Genomic DNA, 18,445 nt, shown 5'->3' with positions numbered 1-18,445 from the left:
AGTCAGGTTTCACAGGGCAAAGAATTTGGTAATATCATGATCGATTGCACTGAAATAGGAAGACAAAACTAGAAAGGGCTCTGAGAAGCCAGGAAATGTCATTGGGGTAGGGGGACAGTAAGGAGGTGAGCAGAAAGCAAGGAAAAAAAAAATCATATTTCTAAATATAAAGCCTAGCCAGGTCCTTTGGTCCAGGTCTGGTCATTTCTTTTGCCCTTTAGACTTTTTGAAAATCTGTCACTGAGCTATAACTTGAACAACTCCAAATCATTCCTCCTAATGGCACCTGTATTCAGATTTATTTTCTGTAGTGAGCTGGAGTAAAAGGAGAGTTGCAATAGGCACCCCACGGCACACCGGCCACCACGGCTCAGTGTGTGCACGGAGCCAGGAAAAACCCAGCAGGTGCAGGAGAGTTCCCTGAGTTATTTCCTATTCTCTGTCTAGCAATAAAGACACAGCTACACTGGGTGGTAACTCTTAGCAGATGGTGACTTTTTAAAGTTGATTGCTGTATAAATGATACTTTCTGAGTCTGTTCCTTTTAATTCAGATTCTCAGTAGTGTGTTCAAATGTCAGAGAGCATCATATTTCTATCTTTTATTTCCTTTGTGAGCAGAAATCTTCTATAAGAAGTCTAGGAATTACAGCTTGGGAGAGAAGATAGACTCCCTTGATAAAAGTGATCTACTTTACAAATGTTACAGAATACAATAAAAACAGGAGATGCAAAAAGTCCCACTGGCTTTGTTCTCGATGGAGAGTTTGAATTTCTATTGCACTCTTAAAGAGACATTTTGTCTGCATTGTAGTGTTTACTGGATCAGTGAGGTCCATTAGCAGCACAAAGGCAGAATTTCCTCTGCTGCCAGCACAGGGAGGGTAGGGAGTGGGGGTGGAAGACATCCAATTAATCTACTACTGTGGGTAAATAAAAATAACAGGACAGCTGAATGAGGACCTTATTTACCCCCCAGCTGCACTGCAGTTCCAGGCCGGAGTGTCCATGTGCCAGACCCCCATGGCATGCAGGGTTTTGGGCGCTGCACATGCCCCAGATTGGCAGCCACATTAACCAGATTCACAGAGACCAGAGTCAATGCAATTTGGCTCTGGCCGCAAATCCAAAGCCTGTGCCATGGCTCCCAATGGCAAGAGGGCTGTTATATTGCTCCGAGCTACCTGCTGGGTGGTTCACCTGCTTACCCACACTTCTGTACTCACCTGAGCAAGGTGTCATTTCACCATGGTGCTGAGGAACTGGACCTGGACCTGGAAGCTGCAGTTCAAAGACTTTTCTGGTTTTCTACAAGATGTGTATACATGTCTTTTTAACAGTGTCATAGCTGGAAACTGTATCCTCACATACCTTTGTAGCTACAGAGGGTGTTCAGACCAGCATGGGCTGCTTGCCCAAAACTCAGGAGGATCAATGCTCTTCCCTAAAGAGGATTCCCTGCGAGGACAGTGGGTCACCTCTGAGGGCTTCCCAGTACATCATCCACCAAATCAGAAAAGGTACCTCTGACGATAACTACAGTGTATTTTCACAGGTTTCACAGAATATTCTGAGTTGGAAGGGACTGAAAAGGATCATCAAGCCCAGCTCTTGAGTGAATGGCCCATTGAGGGATCCAACCCCCACCCTTGGTGTTATTAGTGATTTCCTGCCACCCTGCTGACCCACACCTAGGACCTGAGTACACCTCCTGATGTGAGTGCTCTGGAAAAAATGGAGGTGAAAAACAGAGCACCTGTGTGCCTTGTACCACTGTGGACCTCTCCCTACCATGGGACAGCCCCTGTGTGCCCAGGTTTGGGAAGATTTAACAAAATAGATGCCACTGTGGCAAACTGGGGAGATTCAAAGGGCTCTGCTACTGTCACTCAACTGCCCTCTGCACTTCACCTCCCCTCAGAGTCTGTGTCTCAGCCCATTTATTTATTGCACCTCATTGGCAAAAAAGGAAAGACATCCCCTGGCCAGAGGGAAATGTCCCAATTAAAGAGTGAACGATGCAGTAAAACAGCAGAGCATTCTTGAGAGCAGCGGTAAAAGCAGCCACCTCTTGTCCTCAATTTATGCTGCTCCCATCACCCTGGGCATTATATTTGTGCTGACAAGGATCAGTTTAACCCCTGCCTACAATCTAATAAAAAGCTGGCATGATGCAAGCATACATAATCTTTCTTCAGTGTCCTAGGAATGGATGCAATAAAAAACTGCTGCTGCTGCTCGATGGCCACAGTCACTGCCTGGAATAAATAACTCCCTGTCCCATACCAGCAGTTGGAAGTGCTTTGGACCAGAGGCTTTTCAGACCCTCATCCCTTTATAGAATCTTGTAATCATAGGGTTGTTTAAGCTGGAAAAAAAGTCTTAGATCATTGCGTCCAACTGTTCCCCTAGCTCTGCCCAGTCCACCACTAAACCATGTCCCCAAGAGCCACATCTACACATCTTTTAAATCCCTCCAGGGATGATGACTCAACCACTTCCCTGGGCAGCCTGTTCCAGGGCTTGACAACCCTTTTGGTGAAGAAATTGTTTCTAATATCCAAACTAAAACTCCCCTAGTACAGCTTGAGGCCATTTCCTCTTGTCCTGTTGCTTGGGAGAAGAGACTGATCCCTACCTGGCTACAATCTCCTTTCAGATAGTTGTAGAGAGCAATAACGTTTCCCCTGAGTCTCCTTTTCCCCAAACTGAGCCCCCTCAGCTCCAGCTTAACACTCCAGCTCATCTCTGAGTGCATCATGTGGCTGGTGGCAGTCACCCATCACCCTTCAGTATATACCAGGGGCAAAGCAAAAGGAAAAGTCCCAAAGGCCCTGCCATAAGTAAACGACGAGATCTTTCCCCTCTCATCATTAATTGACCGAATCAGAGTTGCAGAGCTGACATTACGCTCTGCTACCCTTTGTAATGAAATCACTGCCTGTGCATAAGAAACAAATTCAATGATACGATACTAATAGGGTTAGACATTTCCCATGCAAATATTAATAATTTATATCTACATTCATTTTTTAATACTACTTGGAGTCTGTAACAAGAAAATGCTGAAGTTTACCAGCTTCTCTCACAGATCTTGTCTGGGGAGGGCACAGGCATTACTCAGCTGGAGGCACAGGCTCCCTAACACGATTTCCCTGGAAGTGCAAATTAGCTCTTGGAAATCATGTCCTGGCCTGCAACCATGTTTCAAAAAAGAGATGATGCCTAAACATGAGCGCTGCTTGCAAGGACGAACCAGCAAGAGGAGACGGACCATGAGCCTTAGTGCTGCCTAAGCCCCTTTGCACAAGCAACACCCACACCAAGAGCCAGGACTGCCAATGGCCTCTGCAACAACACAGGGTGGAATGAGCACCAAGCTGTTTCTTGAGGCAGCTGGCAGCAAAAGGAGCAACCTTTGGACTGGAAAGCCAGAGGGATCTGGGGACTATAGGGGGCGGGGTGGGGAAGGCATTTTGTTGCAGAAGTAGGGAGGGATTTGTGCTAAATGTTCTTTTTTTTCCAGCGGTGAAAAAGTCTCCTAAAGGAAGGGCAGTGACTGCGAATCTGCGGGGTTGAAAAGGAAGCTAATTCCCTCGGACAGGCATAATTGCTTCAATTCAGAATGGTAAAAATGTGAAATTAGGAATAATCAATGGCTGTTTATGATCTGTCTCTATACTGTGAATTCAGCTAATACGGAGTAATTACACTGTGCTAATTCCTGGTATTTGTCATCGTTTGGTTGCAGAGGAGTCCTGCAAAACAATAAAAGCAGATTGGCTGCACTGGGCCCGCAGACCAGGGGCTTAGCACTACCCGAGCTAATTTCTCTTTTAATAGTAAAAGTGGTTATGATTTCCCTTATTTATTTTTCTCTCCTGGCAGCAAAGCCGGCGGTGGGCTGTGCGCCGGGCTCGGCCGGGCTCAGGATGCGCTACACAACAGCACCCCCAATAGCCGGCACCGCCGCGCTGCCGGGGACACGCACCGCGCACCAGCCCCTGCCCAGCCGAACACGTCCTGTCTCCGCTGGTGAAACTGCGTCTTCACCTTCTTGCCCAATATTGTTATAACAACCCTCCTATCAAACTTTGTCCTCACACAGTTCTCATCTGGCACGGGGTAACCCTGCCGCATCTCACCCGGATGCTCAGTCACTCCGGAAACCTATGGGATGTGTTTCCCGGCAGTTTGCTGACATGATTCACTCTTCAGGCAATGAAATAGTGCTGGTTATTGACCTCTGCAAAAGTGGGAGACGAGAGGTGAGTACAGGAACAGGATGGTTTATTGGTGGGTGAATAACCCCCCACAGCAGCACAGGTGGAAGGTGTGGGCTGCAGAGACAACCCTCGCCCTCACCCACCTCTGGCACATGTTGTGCAGGAAGTGTAGATGATGTTAAACACTACATAAACCCAGAAGTTACAGGTTGTTCGAAGGTGCTACACTTAACATCTGCAGTACGGGGTTTAGCTCAGCAGGAGCAATCAGAATCCATACACCCACAGTGCTTGTCAGGACAAAGTTTGCAAAGTGGCAGTGGCCAAACCTTTCCTAAGAGAATTTGTCATGACTTCATCCCAGAGAGCACATCCCTGAAAAGCAGTGTGTCCCTGGGCACTGCAGAGCCCCATAGGCAAGGAATCTTTGGGGAAACCTCCTGATGCTGAGCTTTCATGTCCTGGGAGGGACAGTCCTGCAGCCACTGGGGCTATTTGGCAGGAGCCACCAGTGCCCCAAGGCTTCCCACCATCAGCTGAGGGGCCACACACCCAGCACTGACACATGGAGGGAGGATGAGGAGGATGAGGAGAGCAGCTCCTTGCGTACCAGCCCACTCCTGCCAATTCTACCAGGGTGCTCATCACAGTGCAGTGACTTTGTACCACAGACTACTCAATCCCCACCTTTGCACCTTTTTGACATCACATCTATTATTTTTTCTTAATTTCTCTTTCTCTGCATCACACAGAACCCCTGGGGGGAGCCTGAGGATGAGTCTGATGTGATTCCATTGCACTGCACCAGTTAATTGTTTGCTGTGTTGAGATGAAGCTGATGTCCTGTTCCCAGCACTTGACACATTCACTAAAGCTAGGTGGCATTAAAAAAGCCCCCATTTAAAAGCCCCCTTCTGCTGTGTACCACATTGGATGGGCAAAACCTGGGCTACCACAGGATGCAGGAACGGGACAAAAGCCAGCACCAGCACTTGGGCTGTGCCACAGCCACATCCCATGAGGAAAGCACACAGCTCCCCATCCTTTCCTGTGGTTTCAGAGAAACATCTTGGATGAAATGTGCAGTTCCAGAGAGCAGAGGCATTTCAAGCAAGATTTCTTTGTTGTGATGACAAGGCTCCTGGCCCTGCTGATGGTTTTTGCTCATTTCCTCTGCAAGCAGCAGCAATGCCTCCATCTCCATAGAGGACTCAGAGGCCTCAGGTGCCTTGAAGCAGGAGGAGAAATTCATCACGTAACTGACCTCCCCCAGGGCACTACCATCCCCATGCCATGGGCCAGCTCCTGGATGGGTGGGAAGCGGGTAGATGGAGCAGGGACACATGCTCTGGCACGCCAGGGCTTGGGGCACTTGGTTATTGAGCTGAGCCGGTTATTGCCAGCAGCTAAACAAATTAATGGGAAGGATATTTCCCTGGAGAGAGAGAAGGTTTTTGATTTAGACTGTACTGTTTAAGCTTAGACTCTCACCGCAGCTAAAATTTCCTTCTGAGGGCAATAATTATCCCAGTGCAGAGCCCAAGCATGTGTTTGCTTTTCTGCTCCCTGTCTGGAAGGGTTTGGTTTAGGGGTCTTTGATTTCCCCTGGTGCTCAGCACCCCCTGCACCCCTTGCCCAGCTCTGGGGACCAGAGATGGAGGGAAGCAAAGAAAAGCTCAGTGCACAGCTTTATGCAGAGATCACCCTCAGGTATTAAACTAATTACCAGGGAGAGGCACTGGTCCCTCAGGGGTTCTGCTCCAGCCCTCTGCAAGCTGCAGTCCAAAGGCAGTGCTGCTGCCGCCAGCCCTGCATTTCCTCCACTGGTTCTGGAATGAAAATTGCTTTAAAAGCTCCAAGAGAAGTCATTCGGTTCTTCTAAGTGTTGGGAATGGAAAAGAAAAAGGAAAGAAGGAATGGGAACAATTTCGTTCTTGCTAGCAGGTAAATGAGGTTCAGCTTTTGAAAATATATAGGGCCTCTAGTGCTAACTGCAGGGCTGGAGTCTCCAAGGAGTGATTTCTTCCTTCAGAACCATAATAATAACAATAAATGATTAAAAAGAAAACAGCCTAAATCTATATCTGTAGTTAACTCAGGACTCCTTCAGAGTTCAGGTCTGTTGCTGAATAAATAAACTCTTACTTGAAAAAGGAACCTCCCACCTCCTGCAAATGAGAGGTAGCGAAGCAGTGCTCAGGGGCAGCCCGAACACGTGCAGCACAGCCAGGGGGAAATCCTGCCAGATCAGGTTATTCTGGCTTTACTCCAGATTGGGGAACACCAGGCCTGGCTTCCTGCCCACCCGCTCCCATTGCAGAACCCTCCATCAGCCACGCTGCCCAGTGTGCTGGTTTGGTGCAAGACAGAGAGTCAGGCCAGTGACCACCCTCAGAGAGGTTTTTCTTTTCTGATGTGCCAAAAAAGTGAGTGCCAAAGTAGAGAAGACCTCCAAAAGAAACACATGAGGTCATGGCCACAGGAATTACTGTTTCCTCCCTCCCATGGAACAGCTGCTCTCAACCACTGCCGGTCACTGCGCCCTGTGGGCTGACACACCGGGTGCTCAGCCCCACACCAGGCAGTGAGATAAGGCTCAGGGAGGTACCATGAGTCACAGAGGGCTGGGCAGACTTGGCAGCTGTACTGCCACACTGCCCAGCACATGGTGCCCCAGCTCCCTGGTACGCCCCAGCACCCACACAGCCTGCAGAGAGGGACAGCACAGCTGGGACACTGAAAGGTACGTAAACTTGTCCCATCCCTGACTGGGGAAATGTGGTTTCTAGAGCATGACTGAAAGAATGCTTTTCTTTTTACTTGCTGGCAGATTAGAAGGTTGTGTGGGCAAGGTTTTGGTTGTTCCTCCTTCCTGTAGACAGGAGGTGAAGGAGAAGCCCCGTGCACTGGCATTCCTTCCATGAGATGCAACTGTGCTGGTTTCATGGTCAGAACTAATGAACTGCCTGTGTTAACAGGGATCTGTGATGTGGTGGAATCAGCTGTGTGATGTGGGGTCCAGGTCAAAGCCCTTTATCCGTCATGCCTATGGATGAATTTGCAGGATGTTCACTGTGCAGAGTGTGTGGTTCATCCAAGATCAGGCTGCTGCTCAGGTTATCGTGTGTTTTTTCTTGCACTACTGAGAGAGACGCAGTCTTGCTGCCCACACAGCACCAATAGGGAGGGAAACACTTTCTTTAAAAAACTGATGGCATCATCTGAAGTTTTGAGAAACCAGACTAGATGGAAGGGAAGGAGGACATGAGGTGGCAAGTGCTTCCTGGTAGAAAGCAGCAAACATTGGTCAACAACCCTGGATTGTACTGGGGGCAGTTTTGGCATAAGATGTCCTCTCCAGCCATTTGGTGGATCCAGCAGCTGGCCAAGCATTTTTATGAGCAGAGGAATTTATAAGCCTTCTGGCAAACAGCCCCCTCCAGTTGAGTAAGCTGGCAAAACTCAGTCAGATTGACTCCTTTTGAGACTGAAAATGGCACTGTAGCATCCTCCGTTCTCCTGTGGTAGGATAAACCCTGAACATGGGGCGGATGTGCACCCACCCAACACCAGTCCCTTCTCTGCATCCCTGCATTCAATTTTGCTGGAAAACCTGACTGTTGAAGGGGTGACTCGATGGGTGTGGGCAGTCACCCTCTTTGGAGCCCCAGCCCCACCCCACACCAAAATGCTCGTGTTCACAGTCCGGGACCTGCTGGGAAACAGAGGGACATGCAGGGCTCAAAAGCAGAAAAAAAAAATAGAAAAAAAAGGCAGGAGTTTGTGGGGAAGCAAAGTAAAGTTTTCCTGCAGTGCCAGGAGGCAACAGAACATTCACCTGCTGAATCCTGGAAAACCAAACTTGGTTTGTTCTTCACAGCAATTAACTCAGCTCTGCTAAGCGGCACTTCCTTCCAGAGCAGGCTTGGGTGCAGCCTTTGCCTTATAACACCATGAACCTCTTTAGCAATATTTGTCCAAGAACTTTTTTGTTCCTGGAATGCTTTTTAAGCAAATAATTTCAGGTTTATTAGACAAATAACTGTTTGACACCTGACACAGTTCCTTCCTTTCTCCCTCGCCTGCCAGCAGGTCTCTGGCAGATGTCAGAGTACAGGTGCCTTTTATTCTGGCAGAACGCTAGGAAGAAAAAAAAATATTCAGTGCAAACAATTATAAAATAATGTAATATAAATAACTGGACATGGTTACTTTCTTGTAATGCAATCAAGTTCCAGGATTTTCATTGCCTACGGACTTCACCCAATAAATTTTATCTGGGATTAAGGTGAAGATAAACAGCCCAAATAAATACATCACTTCCCTAAAGCACTGGTATTTATTGGTTTATTTTTCCATTTCTCTTCCTCTGCAATGAAATCGGTATGTGCATAGAAAAACCACAAATTTGGTAAAGGAGAGAACTATGCAAGGGGCCCCTGTGAGGCCAATGGTCACTGTAGAGGTGAGGACCAAACAGGGAGGGTTTTGCAAACTCAGCGGAATTTTGCTCCACTCACTGTGTCCAAATTACAGTCCAGGTCTGAATCCTCACCAGCTCCAGGCTCTGCTCATGGCACTTGAGGGGAAGCCAACGAGCTCCAGAAGCAAACCAATACCAATTCTGAAGTTCTTGTGTCTTGCCAAGTGAAATTCTGAGGACTGCCCCCATTTTCTGACCCCATCACTAGATCAGGCACTGTCATAGGGGAGCCAGGACTGGAATAGGGTCCCTGCATTTAACAAGCAGAACTTCATGCTGAAAGGAGCAAAAGAGAAGAGCCTGATACTGCCCCTCCAGATCCAGCCACAGGCAGCATTCATCCTCTAAAACCTTTAAACCATCCTTTTTCAGGTCTGTGGCTCTTCTACCAGCTCAGTGAAATGGGCCTGTTAATCCCAGCTCCAACACAAGTTTTAAAATCTGTTTCAGAGATAGTGTGCTGGGGGCTGGGATGAACCAGGACAAGGTGGTGTGGGGAAGGGCTGTGGAAATCACGGACCCCCCCCCCCCCCGACACCTCCCACTGGGACAGATTCCTGTTCACAGGCCCCTTCCTCTGGGAGGAATAGCTGCTGGGCAGAGAAGGGCGATGCTGCTGGGAAGCTGTGAGCTCAACTGATACACTATCAAAAACACACTGTCATGATACCCTAGGGTATAGAAATACCTTCCAAAGCCTCCTTTAAAACACAGACAGGCCAGTCTCCCATGGGAAGCTGATAATTCTCTGCTGGAGCAGCTCCAGCATATCCTCCTTGCTGCATGGGCCCAGCGGAGGGGTCTTATGGGGGAGCAGTGCCGGGCTCCAGACACCTGAAACATCACTGAGGCGCTGCCTAAAAGCCCAGACAATGATGCTGCAACCTACCCCTGGGTGTAGGGAAAACCAAGGGGAGCATCATATCAGGGCACTGAGGGGGAATGCAGGTCCATCCCACCCAGGGCTCAAGGCAGAACACGCACCACAGCCATGGTCAGTAATACAGGAAGCCCTGGGAGGGGACCCGGAGCAGGGCTGGGCAGGAGGCAAAGCTCTTCTCTGCTTCCTCATGACGCAGCAGCCTGAAAGCAACATTCAACCCAGCCCTGCTAAAACCCGTTGCTCCTTATTTACCCATCAAACAGGAAAAGCAACTCTCAGCACGGCCCTTTTACAAATTTTCTGTCAAACAGCACTTATAGGGCTGTTCAGTTAACATCAGGCTCATTAACTAGGAGTGTTAACATCCATCTCACAAGTGACAATTTGCCTTAGGAGTCCAGGGTGGTTTCCACGACAGACGTTCACCAGACTGCAGCCTGGAATTTCAAAGGTAGGAGTGGGTCCCTAGCCCCTGGGAGCCCAGTGCATGGGGTGGCGGGTGCCTGTCCCGTCGGTCAGGGTGGCAGGGGGAGAGAGGGCAGCAGATGGACTTGCTCGGGTAGGAAATAATTCATGCTCCAAATTACAACCACACCCCATCCCTGTGGGTGAAGTTGCTCCAAGATTTGGCTGAGTGGGAATATTTCTGGTTTTAAGTTGGGTGTCTGCAAAGCTGCCTGCTCTGCCCAGCACAGTGGTGCTGCCCTTCTTCCTTTCTCCTTTGGATTTGAAGGAGGACAAGCTCGTTCACAGAGGTTCCCCTAACTGGGTAAGGCCAGATCACAGCTTGTCCTCGGACAGCATTTTGCAGCTCCTAATATTTAAAACCTACTTTGCATCATCCCAGAAGGAAATGCAGCAAAGCTGTGACTGAAAATATCCACCTCATCAGCAGAATAGAAAAAACCTGATCCATTACCAAGAGCACAACATGAAACAGGAGCACAGGGGGCAGCAGACAGACACAGGGAAGGGTTCTGAGACTTCAGAGGGATCGAGCTCTATCAGTGCAGCCTGCTCCAGCATACAGAGCCAGGACTTATCAGGGTGGGACCAAGAACATGTGCCTGATAGGAATTTGTACATCTTTGATGATGCCTTAGATATTAAAAATACAACTAAACATAGCTATTATCTTTTCATTCAGAATCTGCCTGGCTTTGCTGGGTTACAGGTACTCTTTATGGCATTGCCTTCTTTTCTTCAGGGTGACCTGTGACCATTGGCCACCCCCTCAACTGTGCTCTCCCTCCCCAACACCATGCGGATATCAGGTGAGGGGGACATATTTACTTTTCTCCATTCTTCTACAGTTCCTTATGCCTCCTTCTCATTTACATGATGCCTTCCAAGCCCTGACCTTTCCCTGCCAGGCACATGGGAAAAGGCCTTTGTGTAAGCATCAGGTTTTTACAAGATTTGTGTAGATTTCAGCCTGTTGTATTTTTCCCAGTGAAACCTTCTGTGTCTGGGAAGAGATGGCTATTGAGACGCTCCTGGTTCCATAAGAGCTATTCAGCTGCAATAAAAGTACATTTTTCTACTCTCTTTCCATGCAGGACTGGAACGTTTTGCTCTGATGAGCGCTGTTTTAAAGCCAAGTGCCAATCACATTTGTATCAGCAGCTGCTCAGCTGTAGCAAGTGACTAATTGGGGGATAGCAGTCTTCCCAGCACTGGGAACATAAGAAATATTTGGATTTACATAGCTCTCTGAGTAATTATCAGATTTACTTTAATGTAGAGAGAAATATGAATAGTGCCTCCCAGTAGAACGGTAGTGCCTATCTGAGCATCACCACATACTCCAGAGATATTAATTAAGAGATCGGAATCCATTTAGATGGTGAAGGAGTGTTAGCTGCCTTCCCACACCATTGTAAGCACTGGCTGTCACCCTGAGCCTGGTAACCTTGGGACAGACAAACTAAGTCCCCAAGAAACCAGAGGGATGCCCTGGTCTCTGGTCCAGCTGCGGCTGCTGCTCTCACCTGGCTCCTCTCCCGCACCTTGCAGGTGTGATCCGGTGCGTGGTGCTGCTCATCACACTGCTGGGCACATGGTTCATCATGCAGACGTACTTCCACCACAGCTGGAAAACCATCAGCCTGCGAAGCTGGCTCGGTGAGGCACCAACGGGGCTCCAGCCAGATTCAGAGGGAGGGTGTGGGAGGTTCCATTGCAAGGCAACCCCCAGAGCTGGATACAGTTGCCACAAATATTTGCTTGCAATCTCTGGCCAAGGCTATAACCACTAGCTCTGACCATAAGGGCAGGGAGGGGACAGCATAGTGGGAAGCTGCACTGGGGCAGCATGGGTCCGGGGATGCCTGCAGCCACAGGAACCAGTTTTGGGGAGCTGGTGCCTGAACAGCTACTCCAGGCTTGGGGAAGAGCCAGCTGCTCTCTGGGGTGTCTAACCCTCCTGCTTGATACCCACAGGTGCCAGGAACAAGCCCAGCAGTGAGTACTGCTCTCGACTTCATCTCTGTCCCACAGCTCCACTCCAGGGTTGAGGGTGATGGTTGATACGCGATAGCTGCTCTCAGAGCCAAGGCAAAAATCCCACTCTCCCAAGCACAGGAGGATTTGCTATTGCACACAGCAGTGGAGTTTTGGCAGGCTCTGCAAGCACACAAACCTTCATGCAATCGCCCTGCCCCCAGCAGAAACACCCCCAGGGCATAGAAGGAAGTTCATGGGTCCTGCCAGGTGGGTCCCTGCCTTGGCAAAGAATTGGAAAACTCTGGGCAGAAAAGCCCTGGGGGTCTGGCCTTGGATGCCAGCTCCAAATGCTCCTGGCACACAGCCCTCTGACCCCTATGGCAGCAGCTGTGCCATCCCACTGCTCACACCCAGAGCAGCACCCAGCAGCACCAACTCAGACCTCCCACCCCAGGCCTCAGCACCGTAAACCTCAAACACGAAGCTGGTCCCAGCCCCAGGACAAGCCTCCTTCATGCAAGAAGCCGGTCCAGGTGTTACCCCCTTAGTGGGCCACTATCCCCAGTTCCAGCCTTGCTCAGCCACTCGGGGGCATGGCCTGTGTCCCCCTGTGGGGTCAATGCCATGACTTGCAGCTCCGCTCCTCCCTTGCAGGTGACAAGCTGCCCCGGCACAAGTGTGGGAACCAGAAGAGCTGCCCTCAGAATTATTTTGCCTTCAAGATCATCAGTGGTGCTGCAAACGTGGTGGGACCCTCCATCTGCTTTGAAGACTTGGTGTAAGTAGCACATGGCAGGAACAGAGCAGCCGTGGCTGGCCTGGCCTTCAGTTTGGCCTCTGCCAAGCACATCAATGGCTGTCACAGTGTATTTATGGTTAAAAAAAATTTCTGTAAATAGATTTCTTTGCTACCACTTCTGGAGTATTTTGCTGTCTCCAGCTTCTTTGCCCCATCACAGTTTCACTAGCACCAGCATCTCCAGGGCATCCCTGTACTCACTGTGCTCTCTGCTTTCCTTTCCAGCCTCATGAGCAGCATCAAAAACAACATTGGCAGAGGCCTGAATATTGCACTGGTGAATGGTGAGTCGGGTGGGCACTGACCCTTTCTCCCCACGGCCAGGTTTCCTTCCTCCCCCAGGAGAGAACAGGCCACCAGGGACCCCATCCCAGGTACTGTGGCTGAGCCAAAAGCACGCCCACCTGTTGCTGCATGGGGCACACAGCCACAGTTATGGTTGCAAGCACTGCCAGTGAGAAGGGAACAAACCCACCTGGGTCAGTTCCACACGCATGACAGTTCCACAAGCTCCTCCAAGCAACACAGAAGATATGACACACTGAGGAAAGAGCAAAGCATTTGGAAGAGGAACCCCAGGCCTATGGCCAGGCAAAGTCTAGAGCCACTCCAGTGCAAACTCACTGTGCTCTGTTTTCAATTTTAACCTTTCAGGAACAACTGGGAAGCTCCTGAAAACTGACTCATTCGACATGTACTCTGGAGGTGAGCACCATCACTCTGCTGCTTAGTGGTTCCCAGCCAGGGCTCACACCAACACTGCTGGCTGCTGGCTACTTCAGCTGCTCCTCTGTCATGTATTTAACCATAAATTTGAGTGGACTTTGACCAGAATTGCCAGCCTGGGTGGTAAAAGCCCAGCTTTCCCTGAGGCCATCAAGCCTGGAGTCCTCACAATGCATCCACATCCAAGATAGGCTTCTCACTCCTTTTACATGCACCCAGTAGCCTGAAAAACATAATTTCACTAACCTGAATAGACCAGGGCACTTGAGATTTGAGAAAGGTACTTTCTCAGATCAGGTAGTTACACTAATCCTGATATTTTGCAACTTGCAATTCGGTTTTTGAATGCTGTTGGTGGCTGAGCAGCAGTTTGTTTCCCTGCCTTTCATGGAAGGATAAATGAGGGAGCTCAGGGCATGGCAGTGAGACATGGCCCCTGGGCCCAGCAAGGCTGGACACACGGAGCAGAGCTTCGTTGCAGCAAAGACCTGTGCCTGCTGGCTTCAGACAATATTCCTAGCAGCAAATAGATGCCCTGAGCCAGGGCAGCACCTGGCTGACACTGACATGCTGGATGCTGAAAATCCCACCACTGTTGCCAAGCTGTTACCAAATCGCTCTGCAGCTTTGGCAGGACTCATCAAAACCACATGTTAAAATCACCCTTGTAGTCCTTTCGATTTTCCCTTTTCTGTTTAAGCCTTCCCTAGAGATCAGTCCCCCTCTATGCTCCTTGGTTTTGCCACATATTCTTGATAACTCTGGATTTTTAAGGAGGATCACCAATATCATGGTATTTCCAGCTGAGTTCATGAGCAAGATGCTCGGTAGAAGAGGTACTGGGAACGAGAAGGCAGTCGGCTCCTGTGCCACTAGATGGGGCATTGGATTCAAGCATCCCACAGATGCAGGATGAGGAATAACTCCCTCAATACAGCCATGATTGCAGGGCAGGCAGCTCTGTGCCTGGGCAGGTTCATTTCTTGTGTCAGGAAGTAAATTCACATAACTAGATTTCACAGTTAGTGAGCAAAGTTTAGAAGCAATTTCCCCTCTGCATGTGTACTGAGAGGAGGACATCAGTCCTGGGCACTGCAGGAAAGCCCAAGGGGAACGTAGGATGGGAAATGCAGCATCTGGGAGCCCACCCTTCCCCAAGTCCATGGCCCCAAATCCTGGCTAGCACCAGCATTTCTCACTGACCTAGGGGAGGCTCCCCCAACTACAACACAGCAGTCCCTGCTAAATCCCTTTTTCTCTCCCTAATGCTCTTCTCTCCCAGACATTAAAAAGCTGGAAACCTTCCTCCAAGGGATCAAGCGCGGCACCCTCGTGCTGACAGCAAGCTACGATGATCCTGCCACAAAGTGAGTTTGCCCATGGCAGCAACACTGGGCTCCCCAAAAACCTGCAGCTGGGGGAGCTGCCAGCAGCAGAGAGGGACAGGAGGGGACACCCACCTGGCAGCACACTGCCACCCTCTTACCCTCTTTCAGGATGAATGACAATATACGGGCGTATTTCATGGAGCTGGGCAGCAGCCACGTGAGTGAGCTGGGCTTCCGGGACAACTGGGTCTTCTTGGGAGCAAAAGGGCTGATGAACAAGACCCCCTTTGAAAAGGTATGTGGTCCTCCCCTGATACCAGCTCTGGAGGCTCCATCCTCTTCATAGCACCTCCCAAGGTATATCTCACCTACCTGTCTGCAGAAGACAAGGGCCAGTGGCATTATCCTCCACGACAAACCAAGCTGCAACTTCTGCCACGTTGCAAACTTGCACTATGCCACCAACCTCCTCATTCGTTTTCTCTCTCTCTTTTTTCTTGCAGCACATCAAAAATGATAAGGAGACAAATAAATATGAGGGCTGGCCTGAGCTGCTGGAGATGGAGGGCTGTGCCCCCAGGAAGATGGATTAGCATCAAGGTCTAGCCTGCCACACAGGGCAGCCTCCACCAGTCACACAGGTACACCAGCTCCATCGTGGGGATCCCAGCCTCTCCACTTCCCAGTCACACAGCCCAGCAGCTGCTGCCTGCTCCCAGGAACCGTCTGTTTCACAGCAGGAACTGTGCAGGATTTGGAGAAGAGCTGCACAAGTGCTTGGAGAGCCTGAGCAAACACCTGGCCAAGTTTCAGCCAAGCTGTCCTCCTCTATGGGTCACTTTGGGGTATTTTATTTTTCTGTCTTTAAACTAAAAACTTTGTAGAATGTCTTTTAAATTTCTGAAATGAGATTTCTAATTATAAAACACTACCTTCTCATTTCCATTTTCAAGCGTAATCCACACTTTCCCCCACAGGCACAGCATGCCAGGTCCTCTGCCACCAGTCAAGCATCACCATCACCCATTCCACAGCCCTGCACATGGGTGCTCCCCCTCCCCACGTGGCACAGGGTAAAGTCATCCCAAGCTCAGACCTTGGTGGTTTTCCCCTGGAGCTCTTGCCAATGCCCCACAGTCTCCTACAGCCACAATAAGGCCAGAAGTCCATAGGGATGGCATGCAGCAATGTAGGTAAATATTTGCAGACCAAAGCAATTTCCCCACCTGGTTGCATCTTTCCTGGGTAAAGTCGAAGCTAAATCCTCTGTGACACATCCCCATCAGGATAAGGCCAGGGATGTGCTGACCTCACTTTGGCCTCAGAGAGAGACAGATGGATGAATGTGCAGGTGTCTTGGGTAGCTGAAGTTGTGCAGCATAACCAATAGGTGGGAGCCTTTTACCGGGAGAGCCGGAGCCAACATCACTCTGGAGCAGTATAATGCACCCAGGCTGGCACCCCCCTGCAGGCACCCACACACCTGCTTTGCTCCAGGAACTGCACCCCAACCTGGGACCAGTCAACACTACCAGGAGGGGAAAGATCCCTGCCCAAAGGCAGGCTGGAAAAGCCACACAGTCCTCCTCCTAGAGTGGTTCCTAGGCTGCTGCCCAGCTCTGAGCAGAACCTGGGGGAGCATCTGCCCTCACTCAAGTCCAGATGCATCACCCAAGCACAGTCTGTTCCCAAACCCTCCCTGAGCACCAGCACTGCTAAGATAAGAGGAGCTGTGCCGGTGACAGACGGGCTTATCTGTCATCACCAACAGGGATGAATTTGCATCATGTACAGACTTTAATTTCCGATGATTGTATCTGGTTTTTCCCCATTCTTTGAAGCAGACCAGGAGTTTTGCATAACGTGACAGTGGAGCACTTCTGCTGGAGCACTTGGAGCTGTGGGGGGTAACAGACTGTCCTGCATGGCCTTCTCTGCCCCTAACAGCCTCAGCACAGCTCCTGACAGGCAGTTCACAAAGTCATCTGAGCCCTCAGGTCACCCCAGAGCAACAGAAGTGAGGAGCATTGGCAGGATAAGGCCAGGAGAGGACACAGCCTGTCCTGTGTTGGTCACCTGAGGGATGAAACCCTGGATCCAAAACCCAATGCCACCAATCAACTGGTTTTCCCTAAGCAAGGAAAAATCCCCAAACAAATTGTCTAACACCTGTAAGAACTTCCAAAGGTAAAACTGAAATAAAACCCCAAAACAACCATCAGAGGAATCCCCCAAGAGGTGTAGTACTTTATCCCAGCTTATCCTCCCACGCTCTTAACACACACCTGATGGCACAGAGGGAAGCCTCTGCCATAAATCGATCCCTAAATCTGCTGCAACAACAGTGGTTAATCCCAAGCGCTGAATCATCCCTACCCGTGGCAGCAGTGAGAAATAACACAAGGCAGCAGACACAACAGCCCTCACATCACACAGCCCCGCAGCGCTGCCAGCATAAATATGCCAACTATTTTAAGCCCCCTCAAAGGATCTAGATTCACTCATAAACCAAACTCAAAACAGCCCAAGAGCTGTAAAGGTGGCTGCATGGGGTAAACCAGAGCACAGCGTCAACTACAGCCCTGAAAACAACCAGCCTCTTTCAGCTGCAGGAAACGCTTCCTACCCCTTTGCAATGCACATTAGAAATCTGGTTTAGAGCCAAAATAAAGGAAATTTATGTTTCGGCACACTACAGGCAGTTAAAACTAGCTCTGAATCCATCATGGAGCGGTTACTAAGGTACATTACTATTTGCAAGAAATAGAGAGAGCTAAAAGTAAAACTTCTGTGCAAGGGTCTTCATTAGCAACCAGTGTTTTGAAGAGCCATTCCTGCCAAAGTCTGATAAATAAATCCTGCTAAATAAATCCTGATAAATAAATCACTGCTTTTCAAATATCCAGAAACTGGGAGGCAGAGTATAAATATGGATTCAGGAGTCAAATTGAACTTGCTATTTTTTTTAGAAGATTTGAAAAGGACGATGGCTGCAGGGACAGCAATCCTCAAATGAGGTTTTCCAGTGCCTTGGCATATTGAAAGCTGTATTACTAAGGGGACAGGCACCCATCTGGCTGTTTTTCACTGCGTCACATCCCCCAGAGTCCTCACCAAACACAAGCCTGATCTGCCCAGCCTCCCAGAATGCAGCTTCAGGTAATCTGGCTCACCTGAGGTCACAGTAGGCTCCAACGCTGCAGCAGCAAAGAGGCAGCCTGGGGTGTTTGCAGGAGCAAAGTTTGCAAAATCCAGTGCTGCAACAGGAGCCAAGAGCCAGGATGCAGACACATAGCAGAGGGATAATCCTCCTTTATTTTTTGGTGTTTATTTCAGCAAAGCACCAAAGGAGCATCGAGGAAAGATGCCACAGGCAGGGACCTGCGGGTGTCGGGCCCACAGCTGGGCGAATCCGCATCCTGTGACATCTTGCCCTGTCAAGTGCAATTACTGTAATCTTCCACAGCCTCTCAAAATACGGATCCCGGCTTAGAAACCGGGCATCCACAGCATGAAAGCTGCCTTTGTGCCCGGGCAGAGCCTGGGTGCGAGCCAG

The 18,445-nt window shown here is 49.6% G+C and overlaps 1 protein-coding gene and 1 long non-coding RNA gene across 4 annotated transcripts; one reads left to right on the top strand and one right to left on the bottom strand.

Annotated features, from left to right (window-relative positions):
- Positions 1 to 1,218: 1,218 nt before the first annotated feature.
- On the bottom strand, positions 1,219 to 10,960 carry LOC113946004. Its single transcript, XR_003527250.1, has 3 exons — positions 10,885 to 10,960; positions 4,145 to 4,245; positions 1,219 to 1,457 (listed from the first exon to the last, which is right to left on the bottom strand). It is a non-coding gene; the product is annotated as an uncharacterized LOC113946004 (long non-coding RNA).
- FAM3D (family with sequence similarity 3 member D) lies at positions 6,853 to 15,728 on the top strand. Of its 3 annotated transcripts, none has more exons than XM_027640826.1 (11): positions 6,853 to 6,968; positions 9,985 to 10,042; positions 10,799 to 10,865; positions 11,608 to 11,715; positions 12,034 to 12,054; positions 12,691 to 12,814; positions 13,061 to 13,119; positions 13,490 to 13,540; positions 14,844 to 14,928; positions 15,058 to 15,184; positions 15,393 to 15,728. In XM_027640826.1, the coding sequence occupies exons 3-11, from the start codon at positions 10,853 to 10,855 to the stop codon at positions 15,480 to 15,482; spliced, it is 678 nt and encodes a 225-aa protein (XP_027496627.1). In that variant the 5' UTR covers positions 6,853 to 6,968; positions 9,985 to 10,042; positions 10,799 to 10,852; the 3' UTR covers positions 15,483 to 15,728. The 3 variants fall into 3 exon arrangements, with proteins under 3 accessions (XP_027496627.1, XP_027496626.1, XP_027496628.1); XM_027640825.1 differs by having other exon boundaries at positions 10,739 to 10,865; XM_027640827.1 differs by lacking the exons at positions 6,853 to 6,968; positions 9,985 to 10,042; positions 10,799 to 10,865; positions 11,608 to 11,715; positions 12,034 to 12,054 and adding an exon at positions 12,534 to 12,569.
- Positions 15,729 to 18,445: the final 2,717 nt, after the last annotated feature.

The sequence above is a fragment of the Corapipo altera genome, unplaced genomic scaffold (genome assembly GCF_003945725.1).
Source record: "Corapipo altera isolate COAL_440 unplaced genomic scaffold, ASM394572v1 55, whole genome shotgun sequence".
NCBI classification, from domain to species: Eukaryota; Metazoa; Chordata; class Aves; order Passeriformes; family Pipridae; genus Corapipo; species Corapipo altera.
Note: the sequence above shows the minus strand (reverse complement) of the source record. Positions and strands in the feature narration are given on the sequence as shown.